This window comes from Pieris brassicae, chromosome 5 (genome assembly GCF_905147105.1).
Source record: "Pieris brassicae chromosome 5, ilPieBrab1.1, whole genome shotgun sequence".
Taxonomy (NCBI): domain Eukaryota; kingdom Metazoa; phylum Arthropoda; class Insecta; order Lepidoptera; family Pieridae; genus Pieris; species Pieris brassicae.
The window spans coordinates 9,870,833-9,882,406 of NC_059669.1; the positions used below are offsets into that span (position 1 = coordinate 9,870,833).

The 11,574-nt window shown below is 31.3% G+C and overlaps 2 protein-coding genes and 1 long non-coding RNA gene across 4 annotated transcripts; 1 reads left to right on the top strand and 2 right to left on the bottom strand.

Moving 5' to 3' along the window:
- Positions 1–615: 615 nt before the first annotated feature.
- Positions 616–1,940, top strand: LOC123710047. Of its 2 annotated transcripts, none has more exons than XR_006753787.1 (3): positions 616–857; positions 932–1,056; positions 1,745–1,940. It is a non-coding gene; the product is annotated as an uncharacterized LOC123710047 (long non-coding RNA). The 2 variants fall into 2 exon arrangements; XR_006753788.1 differs by having other exon boundaries at positions 624–857; positions 932–1,291.
- Positions 1,941–2,389: 449 nt separating this feature from the next.
- Positions 2,390–4,300, bottom strand: LOC123710330 (glutathione S-transferase theta-4-like). Its single transcript, XM_045662152.1, has 5 exons — positions 4,064–4,300; positions 3,911–3,998; positions 3,284–3,434; positions 3,037–3,217; positions 2,390–2,584 (listed from the first exon to the last, which is right to left on the bottom strand). Exons 1-5 carry the CDS (start codon positions 4,173–4,175, stop codon positions 2,421–2,423), a joined length of 696 nt encoding a protein of 231 aa, XP_045518108.1. The 5' UTR covers positions 4,176–4,300; the 3' UTR covers positions 2,390–2,420.
- Positions 4,301–6,501: 2,201 nt separating this feature from the next.
- LOC123710320 (glutathione S-transferase theta-1-like) lies at positions 6,502–8,118 on the bottom strand. The gene is made up of 5 exons (XM_045662137.1): positions 7,768–8,118; positions 7,590–7,677; positions 7,337–7,487; positions 6,890–7,070; positions 6,502–6,718 (listed from the first exon to the last, which is right to left on the bottom strand). Exons 1-5 carry the CDS (start codon positions 7,877–7,879, stop codon positions 6,576–6,578), a joined length of 675 nt encoding a protein of 224 aa, XP_045518093.1. The 5' UTR covers positions 7,880–8,118; the 3' UTR covers positions 6,502–6,575.
- Between the last annotated feature and the right edge of the window lie 3,456 nt (positions 8,119–11,574).

An 11,574-nucleotide genomic window follows, 5' to 3' on the forward strand; every position in this document is an offset into this window, starting at 1 on the left:
AATTTAGTAAATATTACTATGATATTATCATTAAACTCCAATACGATTGTAATACAACGATAATAAACATTACTGACACAATGAACAACGTTGACCTAGTGACATAGTGCGTCCCTGAATCCGAAGTTCATGCGATTTACATAAAGAGCACCTACGGTAAAGGTAAATATTGTAAGAAAACTGATTACAAAATGACTGATCAAGAGAAAAAACGATACAAGCTGTAGAACCGTTGGTCTACATTACACATGACGTGGCTAAAAATAGTCACGAAGTTTTTCGTAGCGCTCATCGTAGCACTTTATATACTCGTAAGTGGTTTATAATTTCTTGAAATTGATTATGGATTAACAGTATCTCTTATTATTTCGTTTCCCTTTCTACTCTAGTCTATTTGGATTAAGACAGAATAATTTAAAAGTAAATCCCATATACAAATGTTTTTGTTAAATATTTACCAGGTCAGCGACCTATTTTAATCTAACAAAATCAATCAATAGTATCTTATAAGATCTATATCTAAGATCGTAATGTCCACTTTTACTTGTCTATGATGCAATGCATTTGAATTTGGATTATGTTTTTTTACTTTTGATGTGCGGTGTCATTATGAATTGTGTATTTTCTCATATATATTTAAACACAATGTTTTCAAGTATTATTTACGTTTTAAGTAATTGCTATAGCCGCTAGGACACCCTATCAATTTAGTCTATTGCTTAAATGTAAAAAATATTTTTTTAAGGTCTCTGATTAAAATAATATAGTTTACCTACCGTGGCTAAAAACGAAACCCTAGCTAGCTAAGGAGGTGGCGAAAAAATAACGCAGGCCTATCATTTTTTTTTCATGAAAAGGTTTTTAACTTTAATAGGTACCCTATAGTAAATGGGGTGTGCTAATAACGAATTTGTTGCGTGTTTGGTTTCAGGTAGAGCACTGGAAACACAAGTTTTCATTGAAACTGCCAAAAATATTGAAAAAGTATTCATTAGAAAATTACACTGCAAAATTAAGTGGGTCAAATCAAACAATGGAGTGTAAATAATACTCTACGTAAGACAGTCGTTGTTTTTTTATATAAAATAGTTCCCTTTTTTCCTGAAAACTGCGTTTTGAAGTTTTCTTTTTGTGGATTTATGTAGTCCCTCTTCAAGCAATAATCAGCCATCATGCTAATATCCCTTCTTCCTTGGTAAAGTTTCTCCATCACCTTTATGTATTGATGGAACCTCTCTCCCTGTTCCTCGCGGACTGGTCCAAGATTTTGAAGGAAAAGAGTGTAATGTAGGTAAGGATGTTTTACGCTCATATTTCATCCCAGTTTTTTTTATAATTTTCGACCATGTTGGGCATAATTTCTTTGGACAATCTAATCTATGTTAAGGTTCCCATTTTAGGGTCTTAAAAAAATTCCTTCTTTGCTCGAGCATGAAATTTGTCGCACAGGTATTTAAAGTAACCTTGTTATTTAAAACTTTGACGAACTGCTTCATCAATCCTAGATGTAAATGGGAGGCAAAACAACTAATTTTGGGTCAACTAATGCATAACGCTGCACATTCTACCATTCTGTTAAGAATAACATAATGTAAATTTCCTCGACTGTATCACTCGCACAAAAAACATAGATACCGCTGACCCAAAATCTTTGATATTATCTTAGTCTCCATAGAGTTGCCAACAATATTAGCTATATATATTTTTTTAGCAACAGCTCAAGATTTTTACACGTTTCTTTCAGGTGCAGGGAGTGAGCAACAGGCACCGAATTATAATTATTACCATTGTGTAACAAGACATTCTTCAAACTTCTCTTAGAAAAATCTATAATTAACCTCTATGATGTGGAATCGTAATTGTTAGCTCCGAGTTTCATGAGTACTTCATGAATATTATTACACTAGTGAACCCTCTTGAAATAAATAAAAGAAATATGGTGCTCTTTTTACTATAATATAAAATATCTCACAAGGTTTTTTAATTTATAGAAATTTTATTTTAATTGCTGACGTGATGGGCTGCAAACAATATACTATTAAGAATCAGCGTACAATACGAGTATGTAAAGAAAACTTATCAAACAAAAATCATGTCGGCCTATGTAATTGGTGACCCCACCTACTTGCATTAAAATTAATCAGTAAAACAGAACAAAAATGTGTCAAACCTATGCCATAGTTTGACAGTTCCTTAAACTTGATTTAAGATTGCTTCAATCAATTTGATTGACGTATTTGAATGCGGGGCACGACTTTTGTTTTTCAATATGTATTGGGTTTTTGTAACAGAAAATTGCAGACACAACCACAAATCTTAGTTATGTTTCAAATGAAAAATGATTAAATCCCAAAAACTTTAATAAAACATTAAAAAATATATTACATCATCTTAAAATATAATTGATCTCTTTTAACAGGTTATTTTGTTATTTTTTTCAACTTAGAAGCATTTATCTTAATAACTTTATTTAAAACAACGTGTGCTTCGTCATAACACGGATTAAAATGCTCCCGTACTTTAGGCCACCATTTTGCAATGTTCGGAAAGTCCGCCGCCGGATCGAAATCGAATTCAGGTAGTTCTGTAAAAACGGAATCAAGTACCTACAGTAAGTAGATGTAAGTCAAACTCTTAACCATTATTGTATAATATCATTTATCACCATTTTGAACCAACTGACAAAAAAACGATAAGATATTAAAGAAATAATAAAATCTGTGGTGCTTGAAACATATTAAGACTTGAGCTCAAATAGCATCTCTTTCTTTGATAATTTTAATTTTTATAGACAAGTATCCATATTCTAAATATATTGTGCATTTCATGCATTAGGTTCATCACAAAGATCTCCATACAAGTGTTAGTTAGTTATAAAAGACAAATTTATTGATGGATAGCTGGAATTTGAACACAAATTTGGCTGTGATTTGCATGCTTAAAACACTAAACCACCACTAATCTTCGACTTAAAAAATATGATTTTGATTAAACCCACTTTTAACCCAAACCATTTTGTCCTATTCTGAGACTTACTTAGTTGCTCTAGGTCCACTGCAGCAAAGAGATCAGCAACATTAATAGTGTCACCTGTCACAAACTTATTGCATCCAAGCCATAGTGAATCAAACTCTTCCAGGGCATTTATCATTTTCTGTTTATAGCTGTCTACTTGCTTGGGGTCTGGACTTTTCCCAGTCATAAGTGGGTTTATAAACTAAAAAATGCAACAAATCAAAAGAAGCCATTACATAAAATATAGTGAAATAATTCAAATGTATACCGTAGTCCTAAAGAACAGGTTACCAGGTAATTTTAAACCAACATGTTGCCATTCTAAATATTCATCTACTCTTGCTTGTCCTTTACTGTCTTCTGGATATAAAGTTTTGGGTATCATGTTCTCTTTAGCAAGATATTTTGTTATGGCAACACTAAAAAATTATTAAAGCATATTAATAACAATGTAAAACATGTCGGAAGCTCAATAAGCTGATGTATGTTAGAAGATTAGATGAAAACAATATCTAGTTATAGTAATTTAGGTCTAAGCTTTTAATATGGCAGGTATGCAGATATATACTGCATTTGTTTGTTAATATTTTTGAGACATAACTAGACTTTAAATCTAGCAACATGTAGCAATTATTTTGGAAGGGCAACTAGTAATTTTTTTAAATATTTTTAGCTTTCAAAAGTGCCTTTTTAAGAGGTCTAATTGAAATTGATTTGATTTGACTTGTTTCTGTAAAATCGAACTTTGTTTGAAAATGGGCTCTGTTAGACTGGCTTAGTTTTTAAGATCCTCTCATCTGAAATCTCATCAAAAAACTTATCATAGTGAAATTGCAAGCTGTTTATGAAATATTGAAAAGCAATAAAATTATATTAATATATATGTAGAAAATACCTTTCCATTAAAATAAAGCCATTGTGATCAATAGCAGGAATCTTTTTGAATCGGTTTATCGCTTCATATTCGGGCTTTAACTGATGTCCTAAATAAAATTAATTAGATATTGAAGTAAATAAACAATAAAATATATATAAAGCTTGTGATTACCTTTTCCCATGTCTAACAACTTCGGTTCAAAATTACACTTCGATTTTTTTAACAAAACATACATAACCCTACAGGGTGGTGACATAAAATCATAGTACAATTTTAAACTCATATTAACTATTTTGTAATAAAAACTTTAGAAAAATAAATTCAGTTAGAACGTGGTAAGAACTAAGTTCAAACTTTTAACTTTGGAACTATGAACTATGGACTTGATAAGTCTTGAAATCATTGGATTTTAGAACCACAGATACCTAATATTTGTTTGAAACAATCGGTTGTTTTTTTATAGATAATATTAATTACATCTTACATATATATATATAAGTAAGTAGTCCTTTTCATGAAAGAAGTCCCGTGGTGATCTTTTGGAACTAAATTTGACAGGTCGGCATTGTTGTCGTTCGTCGATGTTATCAATTTCGTTTGTTGTGGTAGATTTTTGTGATATCGAAGGTGAAAGAGCTCTGTGAAGCGGAACAAAAGAATGGAGGTGTCTTAATACCACTAAACAATGTTCGGAAGAGAGTCGCCGGATAACGGATAGCTTGCAGAGTTGCGATATAATATTTTTTTGCTGTATTGATGGGACTATTTTATACATAGGGATATAAATACATTTTTTGCGACAAAATTGAACAAATACATAACGTGATGAAACTAGGTAACTGAAATTCAAACAAATATTACATAGTAAATAAGCATTATAAACTTAAAGTTACTATTAATTTTGATTGTTAATTATTTAATTGGAGGTGTGTCAGAGAAAACTGTAACAATAGTCACAAAAGTAGGTTAACAGCGGCGAGTACTTCGAAAAAAAATTTCACTCCGGGGAAGAGTGTCGAACATTTAGATTAGGAATATTTAAAAAATTACGGCCTTATGGATGAAGAGATGGACCGAATAATTATATCTATGGCTAGTGATATTGAAACAAAATCTGATTCTGTTTCGATCCACTCTTCAGACAGTTGTTCCTATGGCTTCTGATAACAATTATTCAATAAAACTAAATAAAAAATTGTAATGCTCTTTTTGCTTACCCTTTTTTCTCATCTTTTTCCTGTAAGAAGGTAGAACACCGCTTATATAAGTGAATAAAAATATACTTTTTACATAACAGATAAAAAATAGAGAGTAAATAGAGATAAATAGGCATTTTTATCAAAATGTCCACCAACCCACTCATGGGATGACCCATGCAATAAGTCCAAATAACTAACTTTATTATGGTATTGTGACTCTGTAAGTGTCGTGTTATTTTTACTTAAGACTTATCAGAAATAAACATGTTTCACTAATCTGAACTATTATTATAGTATGGGCTTGCTTGTAATGAAATTACAGCCTATCTAAAATGTATTTATTTCTTAATATAATTTAAGAGCTTATATTGTTAAGAAAAACACTTTTTAAACGGATTAAAGCTATGTATTATTATTAAAACTTATAATTATTTACATAATTTTAAATTTTTTACCGACGTTTCGCGTGCTTTTCAGCGTGCGTGGTCACGGTGACAAAAGACAATAGCTTATATTGTTTCATCGAAGTATGCAGGAAATAGTATTATTTGATAAATGCCATATGTTAAATGTAAAAAAGGTAATTTTTTTACTCATAAATGGTAACATTATGTCACGCGACTACAGCGCTGCGTCTGGGGGACTTCTTTCAGTTTCATGAAAAGGACTCTAGTTTAATGCTAAGTGTTCATTATAAAATTAAATGTAAAGTAGACACTAAACACCACTTGCGTTAAATTAGCAGTAAACACGTAATTCATTAGATATATCAGCATATACATTTTCGCAGATTGTTACTTTGTATTTTTCACTAGTAAAAATAACTTAAAAATGTCTAGCGCCACTATTATCATTATTTAAGCTGCTTAGTACTTTAGAAGAGATTAAATTAATAATAAATAAAATAACATAAGTCTATCAAGTTATTATTATGATAGTTGTAATAAATAATATTAGTATGTTAGATTTAAGATACATTCAATCACAAAATTTTAAAATTAATTTGATTTGCATGCAGGGGCATTACGATTTACGACCATGTCATTCACGTATCTTATATATATTAAACAAATACCCTCTAAGTTACAGCCGACATACTGCTTGCTGAGCTCCTCAATCAGTCCATTAATGTACAGATTGAACAAGGACTGAACTTAAACATATTATTTATTCATTCTCGCCCCAGAACCTTAAGAGCAGATAAAATATAAATAATTACTAGTAATAATAATTAGTTACCTGACAGAATAATAAATTAACTAAAAGAATTCTTTATAATCTTACATACTATGTACCTACTATGACTATGTGGTCAGATTCATTACTTCACAAATTAGTTTTTCTTCATTAAAGTTGTAAATTAAAAATGCATTATTCAACAGCCATTAAATATATAATTTTATATAAATTGATTACACCCGTATCATAAAAAATATCATTTATTTCTTACATACTAATCAAATATAAAAATAATTTCATACTTTTCACAATTTAGACATATTTTTCTGCACAATTTTATTTAAAATAACATGTGCTTCATCATAATATGGATTATAATGCTGTTTAACTTTTGGCCACCATTTTGCAATGTTCGGGTATCTAGTAGCAGGTTCAAAACCAGCCATTCCTATAACATAAAATATGTTGACATAAGTTTAAACTTGCAAAGTAAATTTACATTTAGTTTAGTTTTTAGTTGTGTTACTTTACAATTATTATTACTTCATACCTTGTCAAAATTACAAGTCAGCTGATCAATGATTAGTCTATTTCTTGCATGTTTTGGACCAATACTTACTTGGTTGCTCTAATTCAACTGCTGCAAAAAGATCTGCGACAGTAATACTGTCTCCTGTTACAAACTGATTCCGTCCTAGCCATAGAGTATCAAACTCTTCAAGAGCATTCATCATTCTCTTTTGATAGCTCTCAACTTTCTTGGGCTCTGGCTGTTTGCCTGTGTATATTGGGTTTAAGTACTAAAAAATTTAAAGTAAAATGTAAGCCTAGAGTTAAAAAAAGTATATGTCCCTATATCATTGTTGATAACAAGTAGTAACCTGGAGATCCTGACTCCAGGGTTTACTTTTCAAAAGGTTTTATTTTCCAGCATTAAATTTCTTTTTGAGGACATTATTTCCTTCATAAAAATTAGGAATACATAGACCCACAGACTCCTTGGCAGTATGAGGTTATAAGAATCCTAAAGTCCAGAAAAAATTACTAAAAAATAAAAATATTGTACCTTAACCCTGAAAAACATAGCACAATGTAATCTTAATCCAATTTGGTGCCATTCTAAGTATTCATCTACTCTTGCTTGCGCTTTGCTATTTTCTGGATATAATATTCTTGGTATCACATTTTCACAAGCTAGGTACCATATTATTGCCACACTGTAAACATTATAATATAGCTAATGTTGATATTACATGTAGTGATAATTGAATTTATCGTCGAAATCGTGAAGTATTATGAATAATTTAAGTTTTCGTAACCTTTCTGTTAGTATAAAGCCATTATGATCAATAACAGGAACTTTTTTGAATCGATTTATAGCTTGATATTCATCTGTGTAGTGCTGGCCTAAAAAAACAAGTTGTTTGTATAGTTTAATTTATTAAACAAAATATTTTTGATACATCGAGTACACTGCAACATGTTTTTAAACGTTACCTTGTCGCAGATCTAAACATTTTGGTTCAAAATTACACTCAGATATTTTTAATAAAATATACAAAGCCCTTGACGGTTGTGACATAAGATCATAATACAACTTTAATTTCATTATATTGTATTTGTGATTAATGCTTTGCTTTACTTATAATATTATATAACTTATTACTTAGGAAACTAGGTCACAGGTAAGAATTAAGAACACAGCTTAGAAACTTTACTACTACTTTGTCAGAAACCGCGGTAAATTAGTAAACCAAGGAATATGGTGATATTTATTTTCTATTGATGTAAAAACGAGATAAAACTAGGCTTGTCGTATTTCAAATTGCGTATAGTCCGGGTCCGGTTTGAAATTACAGAAGTCATAGTCATTGTGATATTGATGTCGCAGCAAACTAGCTTAATCAGCCGTTCAAATAACAGCCTAGCCGTTTAACTAACGGCCTGAAAGCTAGGCTGTTCATTGAACGGCTAATTAAGCTAGTTGGCTGCTAAATTGACATCGATAGTTGATTTTATACGAATAAGCGAACCGACCATCCGGTGCCCAAGTAACAGTGGATGTAGTTATGGAAAGTTACAAAAGTCGTCAAAAAATCCATAGTACGCCAATTTAAACTGTTTCATAAATTGTTAATATGATATTGAGCTGTAAAAAATAGTCTAATGGATTGTGTAGAGGAGGTTATGTGCTAGCTATCCGCATCAACACGTATAAAAAAATAATAAAGTTATTGTGCGCCGGATGAAATTTAACAAGACTAACTTTAGTTAGACTTAGACCGTCGGCTGACGTAGTAAAAATTTAAAATATGGGAGCGTTTCTAGAAAGCTAAATGCTTTTACACACGTATTTCGAGACGCTCAACCTTGGATAAAGACGCCGGTTTTGAAAATATAAACTTCGACGTTTCATCCAAGAAGACATAAGTATGTGCGTTTTTCGTTAAAAATCAGCCTTTGTCGCTACGCCTCTTATCCAAGACAATCTCCTTAAAGCCTTAGCTAGCACTGGAATACTGGGCGAATGATGTTCAGTTTCGCGTCACGTGATGCTTGATTGACTTCTTAGTCAGCCAAGATTTATTAGGCATTAGGCTAGGCAATCGATCGGCGTAAAAACACCAGGTAAGATGCTTCCTCCCGAACTAGAAACGCCCTGTTCAGGAAGGACGCTTTTTATTCACGCGATAGCGATAAATACTATTTTTAATTTCAGAATAGTTATATAGATTTGGGTAATGAAACAAACATATTAGGAGAAAAATATATAAATAATTAATTGTAATAAAACATACATACACTTAGTATTTTGTTCTCCTTAAGTAAGACTAGTTTGCTAAAAGAGTACTAATATTTCTTCTTTATGATTAATGTTACCATAGCCATACCATACCAATAGACAATTCTTAATAACATCTCTTTCTTTTAATTTCTTAATTGGTATGAGTGGTTTGCACTTCAAATTAAAGTAACTTTACAGGATTTAGAAATTAATTTCTTAACAGCATTCATATTACAATGTTGTTGTAAAATTTCTTGAATAAAAATGTGTATTTAGTTCTGTAGTGGTTTAGAGTGAAATTAAGTATGGTTTTAATCGGTTTTTATTTGACCTGTCTTCTTATGAGTCACTGATGAAATGATTAGTTGTTTTCGCTTTAGTTTGTATTTAAGCATTGGATTAATAATAATTATTGAAGTGAAACTTCTTTAATTAATATGAAAAAATTACCGTCACATTTTTCGGTTACACGCCATCTTTTACATGTCCCTACCACGGTTGATTTAATAGATCATTTTTCGAAAATTAAGGTCTAAGAAGTTTCACTTGTTACGTGTGTACATGCACACATTTTTTTTATTTATTTAAGTAGACATAAGTCCAAATGGTTGATTATTGTGTTAGTTACGATATTTTTCTAAAATATATAAGTTATACATAGGTTCGTTTTAACGCATATTCAGACATAAAAATAAAAAAAATGCCGCCGGTCAAATCAACGCAATAGTTTTTGTGCCTACACATGAAGGTTATTGCGATGACCGATGTATATGTAATGATAAGGTAGCTTTACCGCAATCAGCGCGAGCATGCTATTAGAGCTCTCCCAGACGCGCCTCACCAGTGATGTAGCTAGCTTGCGCATTGTGCCATAAAAACCACTACACCAGTCAACACCTACCCAACCAATCCACCATTTTTGTAAATGCGCTGCAATAGCAAGGAACACCATCAACATAAAGGGGATTGTACGATCTTTTTGTATAAACGACCACAGGCTACAGGCATAAAACGATGTACAATATATTTTAAAGCAGTGACTTAAAATAAATGCGGACTTCTGAGCGTTACATTTATCTGTCACCGAGAAAATTAAACAAAATTTACATTGAAATGGCATGGGATCAGAATTTGATAAATGACTTTACGACCACTAAGTTTATGATCGTGGATTAGGTGTCTTATTCACCCAAACACATGTCATGGACCGTTTGGAGCGTATAGTTTCTATGGTTAAATTCTTATTCTTAGACTGGGTCTTCATTAATTGAACATAAAGGTTATAATGGTCTGGAGGCAGGCGCTTGCTTCATCCATAAAATATGGCCACAGAACATTTAGATCAGTTACGGTTGTTTGTCGCTAAGCACCGGCTCTTAAGTATTTGACATATGAGAAATGACCTCTGTTTTCTGACATAGTTCAAATTAGTGATGTACCGATCCGATTCGAATTTGAGGTAAAACAGATACAAATTTAAATTTATTAGATTGATGGTATATATGTCGCAGTAAAGTAGTTAAATCAGAGACTTAATTGAATCTCTAGACCGTTATTCAATCAAGTCGCTAAACTACCGTCAGACAAGTGAGTGGACGAAACGTTTAACGAGTTTCCTAGATGTTCCTAGGCAACAAGATTAATCTAACCTAACATTTACAATAAAGTAAAACACGGAATTTGTTTTACATTGTTAATTAACACGCTGGCTTTCAGTCAGATAGTTAGTTAAATGTTTTCGACGCTGCTTTATTTAAATCAAAATGCTAGCGACTTGATTGAAAATTGACATTTAATTAGTTAATTAGACAGTTGTCTAGGGATTCAATTAACTCCTACTAAACTACTAACAAAAAAACTACTTAGTGCGACATACATACGGTGTTAATTAAGGTACGAGCATAATCTAATTTAAGTTTATATACCTGCTGATGCTAAGGACTCAATAAATAGTCGACCAGGCACACACAACACGACCCATGAACAGCGACACTGACAGTTTAGTGAGCATGTCGATCCATGTGTGAACTGTTAACGTTATAAAGATGAAATAAATATTTACGACATGAATTACGGCATTCACTTAACATTAAATTACATGATTGGTTTTGACAAAACTTCTTGAAAATTATTATTAAAATATTTGAACGAGAACAATCTAGTCGCAAGCATCAAGAAACTATTTAACAAAAAAAGTTAAAAAGCGTTATGTAGTAAATTAACTTGTACATAATCATTAATTTATTTAAAAAAAAAACAAATTTTAATATTGATTTTTAATAAATTAATCATTTAAATACATATTTTCATAGAAAACTGTTATTGATAGAAATCTCTCTAAAATATGTGTATTTTTGAAAATTGTGAATGATTTCATTTAGGAATGATACATGCAGAACTTGAATTTTCTTTAATTGTTTACAGACTTGGTACAAGATAGGAACTGCCGGACATCTTTGCCGACAGCAGCGTAAGGGTGGGTTCTTGAAAATATTAGATACTTAACAGAATCTAAAATG

Bases quoted from the DNA above. Each gene is read 5' to 3' on its own strand.
- LOC123710330 (XM_045662152.1), bottom strand. From the start codon at position 4,175: ATGAGTTTAAAATTGTACTATGATTTTATGTCACCACCCTGTAGGGTT. The intron at 3,999-4,063 runs GTAATCACAAGC...AATTTTATTTAG, and splicing joins GTTGTTAGACATGGGAAAAG to GACATCAGTTAAAGCCCGAA. The intron at 3,218-3,283 runs GTATACATTTGA...TGCATTTTTTAG, and splicing joins ACCTGTTCTTTAGGACTACG to TTTATAAACCCACTTATGAC.
- LOC123710320 (XM_045662137.1), bottom strand. From the start codon at position 7,879: ATGAAATTAAAGTTGTATTATGATCTTATGTCACAACCGTCAAGGGCT. The intron at 7,678-7,767 runs GTAACGTTTAAA...TTGTTTTTTTAG, and splicing joins ATGTTTAGATCTGCGACAAG to GCCAGCACTACACAGATGAA. The intron at 7,071-7,336 runs GTACAATATTTT...TAAATTTTTTAG, and splicing joins CTATGTTTTTCAGGGTTAAG to TACTTAAACCCAATATACAC.